Source organism: Talpa europaea (assembly GCF_964194135.1).
Source record: "Talpa europaea genome assembly, chromosome: 8".
Taxonomy (NCBI): domain Eukaryota; kingdom Metazoa; phylum Chordata; class Mammalia; order Eulipotyphla; family Talpidae; genus Talpa; species Talpa europaea.
In genome coordinates this window covers 68252611-68276465 of record NC_140075.1, presented here as the reverse complement: position 1 = coordinate 68276465, position 23855 = coordinate 68252611, and the positions used below count along the sequence as shown (strand labels likewise).

The 23855-nt window shown below is 35.4% G+C and overlaps 1 protein-coding gene across 1 annotated transcript in view; it reads left to right on the top strand.

Moving 5' to 3' along the window:
• Positions 1 to 23855, top strand: part of STRN3 (striatin 3) — a gene marked incomplete at both ends in the record, with an annotated part of 89402 nt that overhangs the window by 37603 nt on the left and 27944 nt on the right. Inside the window, 4 exon segments of the mRNA XM_084241298.1 lie at positions 3777 to 3950; positions 4863 to 4992; positions 7613 to 7754; positions 12663 to 12773. Coding sequence (XP_084097424.1) covers positions 3777 to 3950; positions 4863 to 4992; positions 7613 to 7754; positions 12663 to 12773 — 557 coding nt within the window.

Genomic DNA, 23855 nt, shown 5'->3' with positions numbered 1-23855 from the left:
GTTATTCAAAACTTTAGAAATGACTTGTCAAATTCTACTTGTACTTGAATTTTTGAGAAACATTTTTAAAATTTGAATTCTTTGCTATATTAGAAGTACTTTTGTGGTAATTTTTTTTTGGTCTTTTTATGAATTTGTTTTTTATTTTAAAAGCTTTTACATTTGTATCTATGTCCTGGATAACTTGTAATTACTCAGTCCTCAACTATAGACATCATTACCCTCCATCAGGAACCCAGTGAAGCATGGTCAGATGCTTGGTTTTGTTATTTACTAAAACTTCTTGAATATTTTATGTTTTCATGGTCATTGTATATTTTACCTCTTTCACTCTTATTCCATGTTATTTGCCCTTCAATCTTATCTTGATGTTCAGATCCTTGACTTCATTTCCCTCCTCAACTCCTGTACCAATGATTATTTTTATTTTTCTAACTTCAGTTTGGGCCCCAGAACCCATTACCCTTTGTTAGTACCCTTAGCTTTCTTGCTGCCACTCCACTCCTTTCCCAACCAGTCTTTTCGCTATACTTACCTGAAACCCCAGCCTTGATCAGTTTTACTATCTGTAGCTTTTCTCTTATTAATTCTTGGAAAAACATCACAGAATTGTGTGAATACCATTTCCCTTCCAAACATTGCTGAAAACCTTTCTCTGCAAACCCTAGTCATCTCCTGCTCCCATTGCTTTCAGTAGATATTCTAAACTGACACAACATCTCTGCTCATTCTCCCTTACTCTCATTAGAGGACCTCAGGTTCTACTTCACTGAAAATATAAAGGCTATCAGGTGAGAGCTCTCAACATTTTGCTTTCCTTTCTTTAAATGTATTTCACTCTCATATCATCACTTCAGTATTGCATTATCCACTCCAAGAGTTAAAATCTGAACTCCTAGTGACTAAAATAAGTTTAAGTAAGAACAGATTATCAATGGAAAGATGTTGGTGTAACTAGGAGAATTTAGAGAGGAATTGAGCAACTGTGTTTAGAAGAACTAGAGTAGCAAGCACTAAATGCCACTGAACTTTATACTGTAAATGATGACTTGTGTTACATGAATTTCACTTAAAATAAGAAAAACACTACATGAAGTTGTGAGAAAAGTGAGATGGGAAATGAGATGATAAAATAAGTAAATTTTATTCATTGGTGATGTAAGAAGCTGCAAATGTGTGCCATTTATTAAATAAAACTCTCCCTTTGCTTTAAAAAAAAGTGCTGGTGTAGCATTGAAGATTTCTGCAGGACTGAAAAACATCTGGGATATGTTCTTACTCTCTGGTTTTCTGCTCCTTTGTGTATCAATTTTATTTCTTTACACTACCATCACTTTTCTCCAGATGTTGGGACAATCTAGACTAGTTTCTAAGGATAGCATTTGACTTGATGTGATCCCATAATTACTCACCAACCAGTTTTTGATTTTTTTTTAACCTGGGTTGTATAGCTCTTGTCGGCTCATTCGTATCACAAGGTTAAATTGTGATAGGAGTTGTTTCTCCTGAAAGGTAATCACATTTTGTAGAAGAGTAAGACTGTACTAGAGAAATCAGTTGTATAGTATCTTTCATAAATGCCTAATCCCAATGCCTAGATTTATATTCCGTCACTTCTCACCCTTACTCTTTAATAGTAGTTCATCTGCATCGTCTTCCCTTTTTCATTTTTAACTATCTGTTCTGTTTTCCATTTTGATACTCTACAGAAGTAATTGTCATAGACAGTGATGCCTTTTTTGTTCATGTTTAGAAACATTTCAGAATAACTGTTCCTTTTTTGAAAGTTTTTCTTCCATGATACCACTCTTATCATTTCTAAAGTACTTTCTTTTCATTTCCTTGAATTCCTCTTATTATCCAGCTCTTTAGTTATTGTTATCCCCAGGTTTTCTGTTCTTTTTTTTTTTTTTTTTTAAGATTTATTTATGGGCATCCCCGGTGGCGCAGCGGTTGAGTGCTGGGTTACGAAGCTGCGCGCAGCCTCTGCAGCGCCGGTTCGATCCCCGGCTGCTCCCCGGCCACCGGAGGAGGGTCCCACATGGCGCGCAGACCTCTCCTGCCGCCCGCTGCTCCCCTCAGCAGTGTACTTCAGTCCTTCTGCCTGCTCTGCTCCCCGCTCTGGCTCTGGTGAATTCTCTCACCCTCCCGCGCTTCTGACTGTACCCAGTGCTTGTATAAACAAAACAAACAAACAAAATAAATAAATAAAGCATGCCTCTAATAAAAAAAATTAAAAAAAAAAAGATTTATTTATTTATTTATACAAGCACTGGGTACAGTCAGAAGTGCGGGAGGGTGAGAGAATTTACCGGAGCCAGAGCAGGGAGCAGAACAGGCAGAAGGACCGAAGTACACTGCTGAGGGGAGCAGCGGGCGGCAGGAGAGGTCTGCGCGCCATGTGGGACACTCGCCCGGTGGCCAGGGATTGAACCAGCACTGCAGAGGCTGCGGGCAGCTTCGCAGCCCAGCTCTCAACCGCTGTGCCACCGGGGAGGCCCCCAGGCTTTCTATTCTTACTTATTCTTTTTCTCTGGGTGACAACTCCATTTAAATCTGTGACTTCAAATACTGCCAAACTCTGACTTCTAAATCTAGATAACTCCATTTTAATCTCTACCTTCAAATACCACCAAGCACTAGTGACTCCCAAATTTATGTGCTTAGTTCATTTTTTCTGAACTTTTGGTCCTTTTTACCCTTTCCCTAATAAATGTTTCTTGTATAGATTTATGTTTGTCTGATAGATAACTGCTAAACTGGATTCTGATTCCTTTTCATCGTTTTATTAAATAGAGCCACCATCGAACCACCTAAGCTAGAAGGCTGAAAATTGACCAAAATTCTTGTATCATTTTTATTCTATTGCTATATTTATTTGTACACTAAGTCACTAGGATTATATTTTGCTTATTTATCTCAAACTTACTCTTTTATTCAACTTCTTACTATATTAGTGCCCTAATGAACCTCCTGATCTTTACCTTTACCTTTTTTTTGTTCTTTTATCAGCAGTACTTAAGGCATTTTCCTTACCCTATCAAATAAGGAAGAAATTTTTTGTCTGACACAGCCATTGTGACTGATCTATATGAATGTCATTATCTGGTCCCTTTTCTTCCCATCTCATCCTGGATTCCAGATTAAGTACCCTAGTTTAGATAGATAGAAAATTTGAAGACCATGGGCCACAGTAATGTCTTAAAAGCTTAGATCCTAGAAGAACTGGCCTGTTCATATCACTGTTTCGAAGTATGGTTTTACTCATTCTATACCACTTCTTGCACATCTTAATTTTTTATATAATATAGTGAACTCCTGAAAGCTTTTTACGGCTATAGGACTTTTTAGTTTCCAGAATAAATGTCCCTTATTCAGCATTTACCGTACTGTATGTTTTCTTATTTACAGTTTTGTTTATAATTGACCTTATTCTTTTAGAACTAGTCTATGTTGAAAAGAAAGTTGAGACAAAGGAGTCTATTTTATGAATAACTATAAGAAAGTGAAAATCAAAATCAACAAACAACTATGAACCAGAGACACTCTATGGGGGGTGGGGGGCGGGGAGGGGAGGGATTGGGGTCAAAATAAGGGGATTGTAATTGTATGGGGAATGTAAAAATAAAATTTATTTTTAAAAAAATTTTAAAAAATTAAAAAAAAGGAGTCTATTTTATAATTGTGGATTTTTCTCAAAATCTATTAACATGTTTTTCAGTCTTAGCAATTGTTAACATTACGTGTATTTTAATATTTTTAATTTTCTCTTACAGATATCTTCAGGAAGTAGGTTACACAGATACAATATTAGATGTACGGTCTCAGCGGGTAAGGTCATTACTTGGACTGTCCAATTCAGAACCAAATGGATCAGTAGAAACAAAGAATTTAGAACAGATCCTGAATGGAGGTGAATCTCCTAAGCAAAAAGGACAAGAAATCAAAAGGTTTGATATTTACTTAATAGGTTAACATTGTTTATATAAGGGGTATTTTGAATCTCTAGATTCTTTACTAGTCTCAGATTACTACTGTTAATTTTTTAAGTTTTTTTTTTTTTAAGAGCTGGGGTACAGGCCAGAGATGAGGGGGTGGGGGGGGTGAGAGGATTCACCAGAGACAGAGTGGGAAACAGAACAGGCAGATTAACCAAAGTATACTGCTTAGGGGAGCAGTGGGCGAGTCAGGAGAGGTCTGCTACGCCATGTGGGTTGCTCCCTGGCCAGCCGGGGATCGAACTCATGCTGCAGAGGCTGCGGATTGCTTCATAGTGCAGTGCTTAACCCCTTGTGCCGCCAGGGAGGCCCAATTTTTTTTTAAGATTTTATTTACTTTTGTGTAGAAGAACTGGGGTGTAGGCCAGTGGTATGGAGGATGAGAGAATTCAGCAGAGACAGTGGGAAACAGAACAGGCAGATCAACTGAAATATTCTGCCAAGGGGAGCAGCGCTGCTCTGTGAAGCTGTGTGCAGCCTCTGCAGCGCGTGTTCAATTCCTGGCCGGCCAGGGAGATACACACATGACGCGCCAGACCTCTCCTGACTCGCCCGCTGCTCCCCTCAGCAGTGTCTTCGGTCCGTCTACCTGTTCTGCTCCCCACTCTGTCTGGTGAATTCTCTCACCCTCCTGTGCCTCTGACTGTACCCCAGTTCTTATATAAATAAATAAATCTTTAAAAAAAAAGTTTCAAATATTGTTTTATAAAATGTTTAGATGCAATGTAAATAGGTTGTTATGAATTTTATACTACCATCAATTACTGTTTTAAAGTAGGAACCAAAAAACATACTAGAATTAATAATTGATATATTTGGATTCACCTTTTTTTTTTTTTTTTTTTTTTTACTCCCCTCTTACAGGCCCTCTGGTGATGTACTTGAGACATTCAATTTCTTTGAAAATGCTGACGACAGTGATGAAGAAGAGGAAAATGACATGATTGAAGGCATCCCAGAAGGAAAAGACAAACATCGAATGAATAAACACAAAGTAGGAACTTGATTTTATTTCCTTAATAGGTAGAATATATATACTCACTACTTGGAATAGGATTTTCAAAATGACATGCGTTACATTGGGAATGTAATTGTTTTTATTTTGCCATGTCACTTGAAAGTTTTATAGTCAGTCTTATTGAATTAACCACATGTAGTAGGAATTACTATTTGCTGTGTTGTTCTAATATAGCCAATATCAAGGAAAGACCTGCGTTTATAGGACAAGTCAGGTGGTTTGAAACCTTTTTTAAAAATCAACCCCCTCTTCACTCTGGCCACAACTAAGAATCACTGCTTAAGTCTCTCATCATGTATGGCAAGTAAGGTTAAATTTAATTGAAGCTACAATAAAGATACTCTCACTCTTGGTCTGCAGATTCTAAATATTTGTGTTAATATTCACATTCTTTGGTAAGAATTAATAAAAAAAACCTTTTTCCATAAGCATAAAAAATAAGTTTATCTGTACTAGTGGAGGTGTGTGTTAACTATAGGAGCAAAAGTAGCTTAGATGATCCATTTGTGAATTTTCATAGTATAAAAAAAAATGGTTCGGTTTTGATTCTTTGGGGTGCTATGTTACACTGGGGAAAAAGCTAATGTTCCACAGACTCCTAGTCTACAAAAAGTTTTCAGCTTTTCTTCCATGTTTTTTATGCGTGACATACTCTATTAAGTGAATAGCTATTTTGTTGTTCATTTACTATTTGCTGTTCTGGGAATTAAATCACTATTATAATGATGATAGTTTTTGACTTAACAGTTAATATCCTTATTAGCTGTGCCATATGGCTATGAATTATGGACTATATATGCCATTCTCAGTGAATAAATTTAGTTTTTTTTTAATTGAAACAGTGCCTTTATTTAGTATCATCTTTTTTTTTTTTTAAAATTTATTTATTTATACATATAAGAGCTGGGGTACAGGCCAGAGGTATCTGGAGGGTGAGAGGATTCACCAGAGACAGCAGGGAACAGAACAGGCAGATCTACCAAAACACTGCTGAGGGGAGCAGCAGTCGAGTCAGGAGAGGTCTGCTGCGCCATGTGGGTTGCTGCCTGGCCACATGGGATCAAACTTGCTCTGCAGAGGCTGTGGACAGCTTCACAAACTGAGTCTTAACCCCTTGCGCCATCAGGGAGGCCCTGTTAGTTCTTGATACTGTATCAGAGTGTAAGTGAGTGAATAGTCTTTAAAGAGGTAACTGAATTTGTTCCAATTAAAGATTAACTATTCTTGATAAGCATTTTAAACATTCTGGTATTGCATTATTTGTTTCACATTTTACAACTAGTTTTTATAAAACACTGTTGAGAATTTTCCAGGGTATGATTTGAGATTGGTGAACTACATGGAAAATCTAAAAATTTCAACTTACGTAGTTTAAGAACTGGAGTGGAGTGTAGGGCCTTCCTGGTGGTGCAAGGGTTAGTTAAGTCTCAGCACTATGAAGCAATCCTCAGCCACTGCAGCATGAGTTTGATTCCCAGCCAGGGTAGCTCTAACCCACACGGAACAAACTCTCCTGTGTTGCCCACTGCTCTCCTCAGCAGTGTATTTTAGTAGATCTGCCTGTTCTGTTCCTCACTCTGTCTCTGGTGAAAACAAAAATACACACACACACACACACACGCACGCATGCACGCACGCACGCACGCACGCGCTCCCTCCGCTCCACGCACACATGCTCTCCCTCCCTCCCTCCCTCCCTCCCTCCCTCCCTCACCCTCCCTCCCTCCCTCCCTCTCCCTCCCTCTCCCTCCCTCCCTCCCTCTCCCTCCCTATACTTCTCCCCCCTTCTCTCCCTCCCTCTCTCTCTCCCTCTCCCTCCCTCTCCCTCCCTCCTCCCCCCCCACACCCCAGCTCTTGTATGCATAAATAAAATCTTACATAAAAATAAAAATTGGGGCCTCCCTGGTGGCGCAGCGGTTGAGCGCTGGGTTGCGAAGCTGCCCGCAGCCTCCGCAGCGCCGGTTCGATCCCCGGCTGCTCCTCGGCCACCAGAGGAGGGTCCCACATGGCGTGCAGACCTCTCCTGCCGCCTGCTGCTCCCCTCAGCAGTGTACTTCAGTCCTTCTGCCTGCTCTGCTCCCTGCTCTGGCTCTGGTGAATTCTCTCACCCTCCCGCGCTTCTGACTGTACCCAGTGCTTGTATAAATAATAAATAAATAGGGCCTCCCCGGTGGCGCAGCGGTTGAGCGCTGGGTTGCGAAGCTGCCCGCAGCCTCCGCAGCGCCGGTTCGATCCCCGGCTGCTCCCCGGCCACCAGAGGAGGGTCCCACATGGCGCGCAGACCTCTCCTGCCACCCGCTGCTCCCCTCAGCAGTGTACTTCGGTCCTTCTGCCTGCTCTGCTCCCCGCTCTGGCTCTGGTGAATTCTCTCACCCTCCTGCGCTTCTGACTGTACCCAGTGCTTGTATAAATAAATAAATAAATCTTTAAAAAAAAAAAAAAGTCTTCTCACATTTAAAAAAAAAAAATAAATAAATCTTTAAAAAAATAAATAAAATAAAAATAAAAATTGGAGTGTCAATGTTAGGTTAATTGTGTGAAAACATAATGGACCTCTTTAAAAATTAGGATACTTTTGGCTTATATCTGTTTACAGATAGGTAATGAAGGTTTAGCTGCTGACCTAACTGATGATCCTGATACTGAGGAAGCACTGAAAGAATTTGATTTTTTAGTGAACGCTGAAGATGGTGAAGGAGCTGGAGAAGCACGGAGTTCAGGGGATGGCACAGAATGGGGTAAGGCGATAGAGAAATACAGGGGTGGGAGAACATCTAGCCCTAAAAGATAAATTTTTATTAACTATTATATGTGCAATGTGGGTATCCTGACTCTATGGTGGTAACTAAACTAAGAGCAAGAGGAAGTGGTATTGAAAAACTTCAAAATAATTTGTACCAGTTTATGTAGATTTGGTAACTTAATATGACTTTGGTGGCTTTTGATTTTTAAATTTGTCTTGATTCAATGTTGAATCATGTCAATTTAGACATCCAATTTTTTTCCTCTTAGTAGATTTTAATAAAAATAAGTTCATATACAGTTGTAAACATTCCCTTTATTTAATTTGGTAATGTATCTAGCTTCCAAGAAGACTTTTTTCAGAATGCTTATATAGTGATACCTGACTTACCACTAGGAAATAATAAAGCTGCTAATAATTGAACTATAGTTCTGTATTGAAAAAGTTTTAATGAAGGTATTAAACTTTGTTACATAAAATATTCAGTATGCAAATATTAGGGCCTAGCCTTTAAAAGTGATTATAATGCTAAGAATAATTCAGCCTTAACTAGAAGGGAGAAAACTCAATTCTGCTTATAATCATTATTATACTCTTAATGCCCTAGTAGAAAGTAAAATAAAAGTGTAAAAAAAAATACTATAAGATTATAGCTGAGGTTAGTATGCTGTTTCTTTTAAGTGTTTGTTCAGTCATCTTTTAATGACTGTTACTTGATAGATAGCACTCAGATTCTGCTTACAGAATTTTATTACTAAATACCTTAATGCATATTTCACATGAACACTAAGTTGCTTAGTTATTAGCAAGAGAAATTATCCTTAGATTTTTTTAAATGGCTTTGGAGATAGGAAATACACTTGGATTTTAAAAATGCCTCATTTATGTATTGAAACTCAATATTGGTAATAGCAGTGGAGACTAATATAATAAATAATGTATTTATTGGCTAGCTATAAACTGTGTACTAACAAGATCTAAATTTTGTTACCAGCTTACTCATTGTTTATAAATCTCAAGTTTTGTTTACCAGATCTTTATTTCTTAAGTGGAACAAGAAGAGACACATTAATTGAAAACATGAAAACCACAATTACTTTCTAGTACATTTTTGTACTTATATTTGAAAATTAATTGTTATATTCTAGTTTTTATCCTTCTGAAGAATTAGCTTTGCTTAAGAGAAACAGTGAAAGTATCTAAGCTTTCTTTTAACTTCTGTGGAACCCTTTCAATATTGCAAATGCCTTATCTTTTTCTAGTGAATTCTAAAGTACTATTTATCTTTTCCTGGATTATTTTATAATTATTAAAATATATTTATATAAATTATTTCATAATTCTTGTATGTTTTGGAACCCACAAGTACATACGCCAAAACAAACTAAAAATCACCTATCATTAGCTACTATATAGAGAGAATCATGGTTAACATTTAAATATAAACATGTATTAAAGAATTTTGCTATGTGCTGATTTATAAACCACACTTTTCACTTAATATGTTGTTTTGCAGCATTTTTTTAATAGTTGTATAGCAGTCTTTCAATACAACCATTATTTATTTAACCATGACCCTATTAGTGATGCACAGTTTCATTATTTTCAGTTTTTAAAAAAAACATCAGAAACAATTTTGAACATCTTGGTATATCTATTGTTATTTTCTTAGCCTAGAATTGTTGGAAATTTAACCATTGGTCAAACGGATAAACAAAAAATTTCAGTAATTTGGTTTCTATAACATTGTTTCTTTGATCAAACTATCATAGTACTATGTATATTATTTTGGTCATTCTATTCAAATCTTTTGACTGTTGAACACAGCTTCAAGAGAAGTCCTAATTAGTGAATAGCTAATGTCACTCAATACATTATTAACTTTTACCATTAATATTTGAGAGTGACCTGAATCTGTTTGTGTAAATGAAAGTTACTGACAGTCTCTTCTTTCAGCCAGGACGGGAACATCTTGAAAGCATTTTAAGTTATTGAGAAAAAGTATTCACACCTATAAAATGATTCAAGTAGATTCTTTCCTTTGGGACCAAAAACTGTCAAAGGATATGTGTAGTGTTTCTGAAATTGATTATTTCTACTCAATTGGTATATTTATTTAGTTTTTTCAAAATAAGGAGGATAAATATATGAACACATTAATTAAAATTTGAACTCGTGTGGGAATGTGATAGTTTTGACTTAAATTATTGGGTAAAGGACACGTGTGTGTGTATGTGTGTGTGTGTAATCTAATAAAACATAATCAGTACTCCACCTACAATGGATCTGTTATTTTATATACTACAGTCTACTCTGATACCTCTAATTTTGAATCTTTTTGTTGTATGAAATCACTGCATTTTAGAAAGCTTTTTAATCCTGTTTTTCTTGTCATCTATGTTATTCTGAGTTTTAGTTCTTTTCAAAATCAAAAATGTTAGTGGACATTTCTAATTTTGCTATTTTTCTTATGGAAAGTAGTTATTTTAAGGATGTTTATTTTTTCTGTACTTTAAAACTGATTTGTGTAGACTTACAGATTACAAAATGTAATTAGTACCTGAATGTATTTCAACATAACCAGTACTGTTTGCATAAAGTAAAGCTATTTGCAAATTTATGCTACACTTAGTAGTTTTTCTAATTTCTCTGTTTTGGTAGTTAGAATTACCACACTAGAATTTTACGCTTTTGTTGTTTTGAATATTTAAGGGACAATTTTTTGGGTGCTTTTTGTGTTTTCTTTTAAACAAAAATGTTCCTGTAACTGATTTAATTTCATTTCATGGTATTTTTTCCCCTCCTAGATTTTTTAAAAAACAGTATGTAGAAGATTATGCTGCCTCTTCCCTTTTGCTCTTAATTCTTTCTTATAAACAGTATTCAAATCAGCTGTTACTTACCAGGCAAGTTTTCAGGATGTTTGTGCACATATGCATTCACCAACCTGTTCTTTGCGCTGCCTCAGTTTACCTTTGTTTTCTAGACTTGAGGTATCTTGCGAATAATATTTTTTTCTCCTTAAACATTATTTCTTACTCCCTTTGCTTTTTCACTCCACTGACCTTTGCAGCTTTAGAGCTATTCACACCTTTATTTTTTTCCACAAAAAGATCTTTTTAAAAACTGTCTTGCTAATTTTTCTAAATGCCTGTTTAAAGTTTATGATGCTTAAGGTTTTTTTGGTTTATTTTTATGAGCTTTAAAAAGTAATTATTCAAAATGTGTCATTTGTCTTGCTTTTAGTAGTCACTTTTAAAAATAAGAATTGTTACTGGCTTTTTTAGATGAGTGCAAATGATTAATCCCTTAGGTTACATTTTTTTTTACTGGAGTATTCAGTAAGTTGACAGAACAATACTGAATAATAGAATAGTTTTCAGGAAACTTTATGATTAGAGGATATGAAAAGTGAACTTTCTTTTTAAATGAGTATTGAAAATGAATTTCAAATAATATTACAACTTGCAGATTTGACACATAATCTCATATATAAATTTTAATCTTGAGCAACCTAGTTTGAGGAAATTTAATTTAGCTAATTAGCTTAGTTTTAGGACTACTTGTGATCATAGGTATATATGTTGGGATAAAGTGATGACCATTATTGTAGGAAATTCAAAATACAGTAATTGGATTTCTATGTGCCTTTCTGAGAATTGCTTATTTTTTGCCACCTATTGCAATTTATAAGGGAAAGAAAAAAGACTTTCCTTGTCCACTGTATAGTTTAAAACAGTGAAGCCTAGCAAGCCTGCAAGACTTGTGAACTAGAATATAATGAAATACCACTAGTTTAATATTTTTTATCCTTTGATTTTATTGCTTGACTTGCCTTAGTTTTCTGCATTTTTTATTATTAAATAGTGTCATCTGAACTTATTAAATCGGATTATCTAAATTCCTGGTCATCTTGGTACAGATGTTAAACTTCCTAATAAACTAAAAGAAAGAAAAATCCTTAATACTTAAAATAATTTAAAATACTATTTCAATGCTGTCTTTTTTTCCAGTTTGCAATAGACGACATTTTTTTTTCCAGGCCACAAATATTTACTTAAAGAATACGAATTTGTTAGCTGAAATAACTGAAGTATCATCTTTAACAGATGCACAGCAGTTTAGTTTTCACTGTTCCCTGCTTGTCATAGCTTTTATCTTACCCTAAACAAACAAACAAACAAACAAACAAAAAACTAAGAATATTCTTCTGTGGAATTTGAGTTACAATCTTAGTTGTAGACCAATGGAAGAAGGTAATGAGATGTTGAACTATTTGGTGGGATGGGAGCAGAGGTGGGATTCTCTGAATGCTTTTATGGATTATTTGAGATACTGTATTTTGGAAGTACATGTATGTGTTATATTGGATTAGAATGCCTCTCCATTAGTGTAGTTATCCTTTGCATGCACAATCAGTATGACGTAAGGAGCATGAATATTGTCATCAATAAAATGTCACTGACCTTTCCAGCTTGCACTTTTATGAGTAGTTCGCATGTAATTTGTTCATTTGCTTTTAGGATGCTGGCTGAATAATTTTTTTAAATTAACTTTTTAATAAAGATGCAGTGATCTATTTTTTTACAACATAAGATTTCTAATGTCAGTCCATTGAAAGAATATCAGTTATTGAAAGAAAAATAACCTTCAAATTTGTGATTCATAGAAAGAAAGCATCATTTAACTATTGTTCATATTAAATGTTTAGAAATTTGTGAGATGGGCATTTAGATTTTGAGTTGTGACTACTAAAACTGAGGCTGCACCTTTAAAGTATTTTGAATATATGCTATTATTAGTGCATTTTTATTATGATTATGTAAAGCTGTAACAGTTTACTGCCAACACCTTGCATTGCCAACTGCTGATTCTTTTTCTTTTAATAATATGCTGCATGTAGATAAAGATGACCTCTCCCCAACTACTGAGGTTTGGGATGTAGACCAGGGACTAATAAGTAAACTGAAGGAACAGTACAAGAAGGAACGAAAGGGGAAGAAAGGGGTAAAGAGTAAGTGCAGATTCTATTATAATTTTTGTATACCAATCTTTGAGAGAAAAAAATTCTTCGAGTCTGTTTGTGTGTGTGTGTGTGTGTGTGTGTGTTTTTTTTTTCCTAAAAGGGGCAACTAACTTGAAACTTTGTTGTGTAATTGAAATTTAGTTGAATATGATTTAGTGTCTGTTACTGAGTGGCAAATCATTCTAAATATGTGGATATGGATAAAGGAAAAAAATTATTGAAAAGTTTGTAAAGAATATTGTCTTCGGGAGAAAGAATAAATTTCCCTGTTATATTATAGGGCATAACCAACTCATTTACAGGTTACATTTCTTAAGTTTGGAAATCCTGAAATACAGTGAGTAGGAAAGCCCTTGCCATGGTTTCTACTTTCTGACATTAATCCAGTTATAGACAACAGCAACAAGACAGTCTCTCTGGAGTAGTATTTTCTTGTCTCTCTGGTAAGGAGATCAGAGGAAAAGGTAGTGACGACAGTAGCATTTATTTACTCAATAGCTGAGTGTCTTTTGGTGTCTGGATGTATTTTTCCCTCACCCTGTCTGAATGTATTTTTCGCTATTTTGTATCCTGACCAAGGTCCTGTGAAAATATAAATCTGGCTATGTAGCATCCATCTCAAAGAAGTAATTCATTTCTTTTTTTGTGACTCAAACTTTAAGTACATGAAAAAACCTCCTCAGACCTAAGAATATTAAAGAAACTTGAAATTTATGTTGGGGAAACTATTTTAAACTGGCCATTGATTCCTGGTAGCCTATTTTATTGATGATATCAAGATGAAAAACAGTAACTCACAAGGGCAAACACCATACAGGCATCTTTTCATGCTCTTTTTTTCTGGTGACAAATACACTAGTTTATTAAATGACAGGTTTAATGGAAAAGGGTTTAAATAAATTCCTTTCAGTAAGCATTTTTTGTAGTTTATCGTGGAGACTAAAAAGTGGGGTGAATGGCAGGTTTAATGGAAAAGGGTTTAAATTCCTTTCAGTAAGCATTTTTTGTATAGTTTATCGTGGAGACTAAAAAGTGTTTGGGGTGATTTTATCTGTTAAGTAATTTTGTTTTATAGCTTTATGCTAACTTATGTGATTGCTTGTGAGTGAAAAGACAAACTATTCTCAGAAGTTTGAGACTGTATGGTGAATTGTTTATTGTATTTTAGAGTGCTTAATCTTGGGCAGGGACTATTAAGCACTAACATTACCCACCTATCTAATCCATGCATGTGGAAATGTAAAAGTACTTTTGCATGATTGACTATTTTAATATAGATACAATGATCTTAGAGTTTTAGGCTTTATGTCTTTTTAAAAAAATCAAATAATTTATGAGTAGCAAAATGATAGTAACTCACAAATATCATTAACTATTGAATTATAAGTATTCTGAATATTCTCATTAATGGTCATTGGATTAAAGAAATTATTTTAATGTTAGATTACTTACGTTATTTATAAATTGATTTATCTGCCGAAGTTTTCTTTAGAAAATGTTAGATTGTGTTGTTGTTTCTAATATAAAATATAAGTACTGTACTTCTTTCCTGAAAGAATATCATTAAAGTCAACTTACGTTTTTTTAGTTATGTTTTTCTAAAATACATTTTTATTTTAAAATGTACCTGTTTCATTAAGAAATATTAAAAACAAACTAAAATTTTAAATCCCATAAAATTTATTTTAATTTTGTTTAATATGACCATAGCATGTAGTTTTATTTGTCTACTTAGCTAACTAGTTCATAGGAAACATCATTTCATGTCAAAACAATGTTCCACTGTATAACATTTTTTTAAACCAAGCTACCCTCTTTTCAAACAAAATATTGGAGAACTTAATATGCCACCAGGCAAAACTTCTCTATTAAATCCTGAATGGGGATTCTAGAGCCATGACTTGAAGTTTTCATTTCTTAATACTATTTTATTTAGCTGGGTACTTACTATATTATTCAGCTAACCCCCTTTGATTTTATGTCTGTATTTTTAAAAAAATGAACTTCGTCTATATAACCATAAGAATAACACATGCTTGTTATTCAAACAATATAAGCAGGTGAAAGTATAAAGAAAAAAGTGAAAATCACCTGCAAGTCTTATCATTTAAATATTAATATTTAGCATGTATTAGTTGTAAAACTCAATTGTGTTTATTTTCCACTAATTGCTAAGTTTTTTGTAATTGGTCAGTGGCACGGGCAAGTCCGACATTAAAGTTTTCTTAAAATCTTGGTCTGGTGGTACTTTGCTCTAGCTTTTTTTGATTTCTGTTTTTCCTCTCTTTTTTTTATTTCAGTAAAAACATGTAAGCTGATAATTAAAAATCACAAAGTGATTTTAAGACTGCCTTTAATATATGTATGTTTTGTATTTTTAACAATGCAAAATTTAAAATTTGGATTATAACACCTTCCTTTGATAGATGTGATCCTGTAGTTTTTTGTTATTTATGTTCCTTTTATACTTATAAAATTGAGCCTGATTAGAAAGATTAGATTATTTCATGTCCTTCAAAAGATTTGTAAGCTTTCCCCATTTCATCATTTTGCATTCTGAGAATGTGTATGCTTAAAGTTTTGGCTCTTAGTTGGATGAACTTGTCTTTTTCTAATTCTCATTGGTCTAAGCTTTCCTGTCTTCCTGTAAAGAATGTAATTTATTTGCCATGCCCCATCTTTCCTTTACTGATGTAATGGCATTGCTATACATCTTCTGGCTTGATTATCAATACAATGGAAAATGGAAGTTTTAATTTTCTGTATTTCTTTTAATACACATTTTAAATAAGTTTCTCTAGACCATTTTCTAGTTTTCTTTAATTTTCATGTTAGTATTTGTTATTCCAGTTCAAACATGACAAACTATCACTAGGAAATTTAATAATTTTGTAAAGTGTGACTTTAGTTCACATTTAGTACATTTTAAGAAGTCTTTCTTTTATAGCAATAACTTTCACAGGGCTTTTAAAAACAAATTGATGCCCATTACATCTGTGATGATTAAGCTGCTTTTACTTAGCATAAAGAATAAATTTGATGAGCCCATAAAAGTGATTTAATCTTCTCTCTTGTGCATCATATCAAAGACAAAAACATGATACTCTTTTCATGAAAAAAATGAACTTGTTTTATGTTTCTGGCTTTAATGTCATACATTTATAATAGACCATTTGGTTCTTCGGATTCCACTTCCATAGCCCACCTAGATAATAATTTAGGTATTTTGGTGAGGGTCAGAAAATCATTACACTCTGTTTATACTGTAGAATCACTTTGCAGTTAAACTGCTTGTTTATCCTTAATACTATAATGTCATTTATTTTGACAGTTGTCATGTGAAAGCTTCATTTTAATTAGAACTATAGAAAATGGAAAAAATCTAGTAAACGTAACTAAATTTTTATTCTAAATTAAAATTATTTTTTTGAAGATATTCTGCTATCAGTAGGTTTTGCTTCAGAATACAAGGTTGATTAATAAAAGGAAAGAACATTTGAGAAAGGGAAAATATTACATTTAGTAAAATACTATATTTAATTATAGTAATAGAGTATACCCAGAAAGGTGAATTTCATATGTCACAAATATGTGTATTTGTAAGTGAATTTGAAAACCCTTAATCATCAGTTCATAGTTTGGTTTACATATGGCATAATCAGTGTTTGTGTTCATTGTGATGTAGTCTATTTGGAGGATTAGGCATTCGTTTAAGAGTTAGGTGTGTTATGTTTTATAATTCATGGTAGTGAAAAATAACAGTTTTCTGTAAAGCTTAGAAAAAATTTCTTTTATAGATTCCAGCAATAATTGAGAATTGTTTTTTATTTAATTAATGCTTGCTGAGTTTTCAGTTATGCCCTAGTATGTTTTACAATCTTATATATGATAATTTTGTTACATTAATAGTATCATTACTGTTTTCTCATTATTGCTAATGAAATTTTAATTTTCTGCTTGATATTGTGTTTTGTTGTAAATTATATTTACAGTATTTGTATTTAAAAAGAAAATTGATGCTTTGGGCCTCCCTGGTGGCGCAAGGGGTCGAGCACAGCACTGTGAGGCTGTCGCAGCCTCTGCAGCGTGAGTTCAATCCCCGGCTGGTGAGGGAGCTACCCACATGGCGCAGCAGACCTCTCCTGTCTCTCCCATTGCTCCCCTCAGCAGTGTATTTCAGACAGTCTGCCTGTTCTGCTGCTCTGTCTCTGGTGAGTCCTCTCATTCCCCCCCACCCACTCCCTCCACCCCGTGCCTCTGGCCAGTGCCCCAGTTCCTGTGTGTATAAATAGATAAGTCTTTTTTTTTTAAAAAAAGGAGAAAACTGATGCTTTAAATTTCTAGTTGAAAGATACTATGAAATACAGCTAGATAATACTGTATGTATGTAGTGATATCTTTCCTGTCTTAGCAGCCTTTTTTTTTTTAATTTATTTATTTATACATACAAGTACTGGGGTACAGGCCAGAGGTGGGGGGTAAGAGGATTCACCAGAGACAGAGTAAGGTACAGAACAGGCAGATCGACTGAAGTACACTGCTGAGGGGAGCAGCAGGTGAGTCAGGAGAGGTCTGCTGCGCCATGTGGGTAGCTCCCTGGCTGGGGATTGAACTCATGCTGCAGTAGCTGCGACGAGCTTCATAGGTTGTGTCTTAACCTCTTGAGCCACCAGGGAGACCCTCTCTTAGCAACTTTTAAGAAACAAAAATTAAAGCAGAAATGTTCCATCTTACCCACATGGCATATGCTTCAGATTGTTTTAGTGTGCAACAAAAAATGGTTATCATTACATCGTTTTGGATTCTCAGCTTGAATAGCAACTTTTATTGATGTCTCAGTTTTTCCTTTCTGTATCTCCTGTTGCTTGTGTTCAGGAAGATTAAGCTGTCACATTATCTATAATGGCAAATCTTTTTTTTCTTTGTTATATTTGACAGCTGTCATGATGAAATTATAAGATAATATCTCATAAAGTCACGTTTTATGGTACTTACAATTATTAGAGTAAAGGAAGGCCAACAAAGGCTTCACAGAAGAGATAGAACTGGTTTGGAGCAGTGGGTAGAGTTTTGATAGACTGAGATGAATGTCAGAGGATGGGGTGTGTGTGTCTGTGTGTAGAGTATCCCCATCTTTCTGAGGAATTGTTGGGGACAGGCATGACAAAGTAAGAAATAACTTTGATAAAAAAAATTGGGAGATTTGTATTAAGGAAGATTGAAAGGTAAGATTGGTGAGGAAAAAAAAAGATCATGAGGAAAATCAGGTTTAAATACAAGATTTTAGCTAACTTGATGCAAAGAGTGCTGAAGTATCACTTATGCCAGAGTAAGGGGTGATAGAAAAAACGTGATAGTTGTGGGAAAATTAATTTAGCAGTAGTATTTATTCAACTTTGAAGGTAAATGGAGCTTGGCGTTAGGAAAGCAGTTTGGAATCTATTGCAGTAATTTGTAAGAGTGAAAGTTTTTATTAGAATAAAGTCAATAGAGATTAATCTGAAGGTTATTCCCCATACAATTGCAGCCCCCCCATTCTGACCCCAGTCCCTCCCCTCCCGCCCCCGCCCCCCTAAAAGTGTCTCTGGTTCATGGTTTTTTGTTGATTTTGATTTTCACTTTCTTATATTCATTTTCCTGGTCCCTTATTTAAGTTTTCTAGATTCCTGCTATGAGTGAGACCATCCGGTATTTTTCTTTTTCTTTTTGGCTTATTTCGCTGAGCATGATCCCTTCCAGCGCCATCCATGTTGCTGCAAATTGCATGTGTTTATCTTTTTTGAATGCTGAGTAATATTCCATGGTATATATGGACCACATCTTCTTGATCCAGTCATCTATTTTTGGGCATTTGGGTTGTTTCCAAAGCTTAGTTATTGTAAGCAGTGCTGCTATAAACATAGGGGTGCAGGTGTTCTTTGGAATTGATGTTTCTGTGTCCTTTGGGTAAATACCTAGGAGTGGAATTGCTGGATCATATGGAAGCTCTATGTTTAGTAGGTCCAGAAATCTCCACACAGCTTTCCACAGTGGTTGGACCAGTTTGCACTCCCACCAACAGTGTAGAAGAGTTCCTTTTTCTCCACACCCTCGCCAGCATTTGTTGTTGCTAGTTTTTTTAATATGTGCCATTCTCACTGGTGTAAGATGGTATCTCATGGTAGTTTTGATTTGCATTTCCCTGATGGCAAGTGATGTTGAACATTTTTTCATATGCCTGTTGGCCATTTGCATTTCCTCTTCAGAGAAGTTTCTTTTTAGCTCTTCTGCCCATTTTTTGACTAGATTATTTTCTTTGTTGTTGTTGAGTCTCATCAGCTCTTTGCAGATTTTTGTGATCAGTCCTTTATCATTAGTGTTGGGTGCAAAAATGTTCTCCCAGTTGGTGGGGTTTCACTTTGTTTTTGTTATTGTCTCTTTTGCTGTGCAGAAGCTCTTTAATTTGATGTAGTCCCAGCTGTTTATCTTTGCCTTCACTATCACTGCTTTGGGTGATGTGTCTGTAAAGATGTCTTTGATGTGCAAATCACGTAGTGTTTCGCCTATATTTCCTTCTATATATTTTATGGTTTCAGGTCTTATATCTAGTTCTTTAATCCATTTTGAGTTGATTTTTGTGTATGGTGTGAGGTAGTGGTCAAGCTTCATTCTTTTGCATGTAGCTACCCAGTTTTCCCAGCACCATTTATTGAACAAACTTTCTTTGCTCCAATGCATATTCTTTGCTCCTTTGTCAAAGATTAGTTGACCATAAATCTGTGGGTTTATTTCTGGATTTTCTATTCGATTCCATTGGTCTGTATGTCTGTTCTTGTTCCAATACCATGCAGTTTTGATGATTATGGCTTTGTAGTATAGTTTGAAGTCTGGGAGTGTGATGCCTCCATTCCCTTCTTTTTTTTTCAGGAGAACTTTGGCTATTCGAGGTTTTTTGTGATTCCATATGAATTTCATCAATAATTGTTCTATTTCTTTGAAGAATGACATTGAAATTTTGATTGGAATAGCATTGAATCTGTATATTGCTTTTGGAAGGATGGCCATTTTAATAATGTTTATTCTTCCAATCCATGAGCAGGGGATGTCTCTCCATTTCTTTGTGTCTTCTTCTATTTCTTTTAACAGTGTTTTATAGTTTTCTTTGTATAGGTCCTTTACCTCTTTTGTTAGATTTATTCCCAAATATTTGATTTTTTTTGTTTCAATAACAAAAGGGATGGTTTTTTTGATTTCTTCTTCTTCAGATTTATTGTTTGTGTATAGGAAGGCTACTGACTTTTGCATGTTGATTTTGTATCCTGCCACTTTACTGAACTGATTGATGAGTTGGATTAGCTTTTCTGTGGAGTTTTTGGGGTTCTCTATGTATAATATCATATCGTCTGCAAATAGTGATAGTTTGACTTCTTCTTTTCCTATTTGGATTCCTTGGATGTCTTTCTCTTGTCTTATTGCCCTGGCTAGGACTTCCAGTATTATATTGAAAAGCAGTGGTGAGAGTGGACATCCTTGTCTAGTTCCAGATCTTAATGGAATTGCTTTCAGCTTTTCACCATTGAGAATGATACTGGCTGTTGGCTTGTCATAGATGGCCTTTATGATGTTGAGGTATGTTCCTTGTATCACAAGAATTTCAAGGGCTTTTTTCATGAATGGGTGTTGCACTTTGTCAAAAGCTTTCTCAGCATCTATTGATATTATCATATGGTTTTTATATTTCTTTTTGTTGATGTGTTGGATAACGTTGATTGATTTTCGGATGTTAAACCATCCTTGTGTCCCTGGAATGAATCCTACTTGGTCGTGGTGTATTATCTTATGGATACATTGTTGGATTCTGATGGCTAAAATTTTATTGAGGGTTTTTGCATCAGTGTTCATTAGGGAGATTGGCCTGTAGTTTTCCTTTTTTGTGTTGTCCTTGTTCGGTTTTGGTATTAGTGTAATGTTGGCTTCATAGAACGTGTTTGGTATTGTCCCTTCCTTCTCAATTTTTTGGAAGAGTTTGTGAAGGATAGGCACTAATTTGTCTCTGAATGTTTGGTAGAATTCATTTGTAAATCCATCAGGTCCTGGGCTTTTGTTTTTGGGGAGGTTTTTGATTACCATTTCAATTTCGCTAATTGTAATTGGTCTGTTTAGGTGTTCTATTTCTTCTTTATCTAGCTTTGGGTGATTGTAGAGTTGTAGGAATTTGTCCATCTCCTCTAGATTGTTAAACTTGTTTCCATATAACTGTTCATAGTAGTTACTGATTATTCTTTTGATTTCTGCTGTGTCCGTTGTGATTTCTCCTCTTTCATTGATGATCCTGTTTATTTGTGCTTTCTCCCTTTTTTCCTTTGTGAGCCTGGCTAGGGGTTTGTCTATTTTATTGATTCTTTCAAAGAACCAGCTCTTGGTTTCATTGATCTTTTGGATTGTTTTTTTAGTTTCAATTTCATTTATTTCTGCTTTGGTTTTTATTATTTCTTTTCTTCTACTGGTTTTGGGGTTTTTTTTGTTGTTCTTTTTCTAGATCTTTGAGCTTCAAGATTAGGTTGTTTCTTTGAGTTCTTTCTTGATTCTTTTTTTTTTTTTTAATAGAGGCATGCTTTATTTATTTATTTTGTTTGTTTGTTTGTTTGTTTGTTTATTCATGCACCGGGTACAGCCAGAAGCGCGGGAGGGTGAGAGAATTCACCAGAGCCAGAGCAGGGAGGAGAACAGGCAGAAGGACCGAAGTACACTGCTGAGGGGAGCAGCGGGCGGCAGGAGAGGTCTGCGCACCATGTGGGACCCTCCTCCGGTGGCCAGGGAGCAGCCGGGGATCGAACCGGCGCTGCAGAGGCTGTGGGCAGCTTCGCAACCCAGCGCTCAACCACTGCGCCACCGGGGAGGCCCTCTTTCTTGTTTCTTGATGTGAGCTTCTATTGCTATATATTTTCCTCTTATTACTGCTTTTGCTGCATCCCATACATTTAGGATATTGGTGTCCTCCTGTCGTTCAATTCAAAAAAAATTTTTTAATTTCTTCTTTGATCTCCTCATTAGTCCAGTGGTCTTCCATTAGTGTGGTTTTTAATCTCCATGAGGTAGGAAAGTTCCTTGCCTTCTTTTTATGGTTTATTTCTAGTTTGATGCCTTCATGGTCAGAAAAGATGGTTGATATGATTTCAATCTTGGTGTATCTGTTGATGTTTGTCTTGTGCCCCAGTATGTGATCGATCCTGGAGAACGATCCGTGTGCGCTTGAGAAAAATGTGTACTCCGTTTTTTTGGGGTTTAGTGTTCTATAGATGTCTGTTAAGCCCAATTGCTCTAGGTCCTTATTTAGAGCTTTGGTTTCTTTACTTATTTTTTGTCTTGTTGATCTATCCATTGTTGATAGTGGTGTGTTGAAGTCTCCCACTACGTATGTGTTTTCTCTGATGTCTGTTTTCAGAGAGGACAACAGTTGTCTGATATATTTTGGTGCTCCTTCGTTTGGTGCGTATATGTTAATGAGTGTTATTTCTTCTTGAAGTATTGTCCCCTTGATCATAATGTAGTGACCATTGGGGTCTCTTTTTATCTTTTTGAGTTTGAAATCTGTTTTATCTGATATAAGTATAGCTGTTCCTGCTTTCTTTTTTGGTCCATTTGCTTGTAGGATTGTTTTCCATCCTTTAACTTTGAGCCTATTTTTATCTTTTGTAGCTAAATGTGTTTCCTGGAGACAGCAAAAGGTTGGGTTTTGTTTCTTAATCCAGGCTGCAACTCTGTGTCTTTTTATTGAAGAGTTTAGTCCATTTACATTTAGAGTTAATATTGATATGTTAACATCTGTATTTGCCATTGTGTTTGTCTTTCCTTTGATTTTATTTATTTATTCTTTTAATAACTTTTTTTTTTTTGGCCTTCTTTCATTGTTATTCGTCCCTCTGAGGTTCTGGCTTTAGGACTCCTTGTAGTATTTTTTGGAGTGGGGGTTTAGTTGCAATGAAATTCCGGAGTTTCTGTTTGTCTGGGAAGGTCCATATTCTTTCTTCAAAGAGGAAGGAGAGCTTTGCGGGATAGAGTATTCTTGGTTGGCATCTGTTTTCTTGGAGTCTGTTGACTATGTCCCTCCACTCTCTCCTTGCCCGTAGTGTTTCTTCGGAGAAGTCTGATGTCAGCCTGATTGGCTTTCCTTTGAATGTTATCTGTTTCTTCCCTCTTGCCAGCTTCATTATTTTTTCCTTGTCCTGGATTCTTGGGAGCTTTACTATTATGTGTCTTGCTGTATTTTTTCTTTCGTCGTGGAAGTTTGGTGTTCTTCTTGCTTCTTGTATATCAATTTTCAGCTCCTTCTTCGCATTTGGGAAGTTCTCTTCAATTATCTCTTTGAATATTTTCTCTGTTCCTACTTCTCTCTCCTCTCCTTCTGGTATTCCTATAACTCTTATATTTCCTTTCCTCATGGAGTCAGATAGTTCCCCAAGTCTTTCTTTCTTTCTTTTTTTTTTATAAATTTTATTGTTATATTCCCCATATAATTGCAGCCCCCCCATTCTGACCCCAATCCCTCCCCTCCCGCCCCCGCCCCCCTAAAAGTGTCTCTGGTTCATAGTTTTTTGTTGATTTTGATTTTCACTTTCTAATAGTTATTCATTTTCCTGGTCCCTTATTTAAGTTTTCTAGATTCCTGCTATGAGTGAGACCATCCGGTATTTTTCTTTTTCTTTTTGGCTTATTTCGCTGAGCATGATCCCTTCCAGCGCCATCCATGTTGCTGCAAATTGCTTGTGTTTATCTTTTTTGAATGCTGAGTAATATTCCATGGTATATATGTACCACATCTTCTTGATCCAGTCATCTATTTTTGGGCATTTGGGTTGTTTCCAAAGCTTAGCTATTGTAAACAGTGCTGCTATAAACATAGGGGTGCAGGTGTTCTTTGGAATTGATGTTTCTGTGTCCTTTGAGTTCCCCAAGTCTTTCTTCATTCTTTTTCCTTCGTACTTCTCTTTCCTTTTCTGTTTTGGTTCTTTTTATTTCTGTGTCTTCAAGAGCACTTATTCGTTCTTCCATTTCATCAATTCTGCTTTCATTGCTTTTCCCAGAATTCTT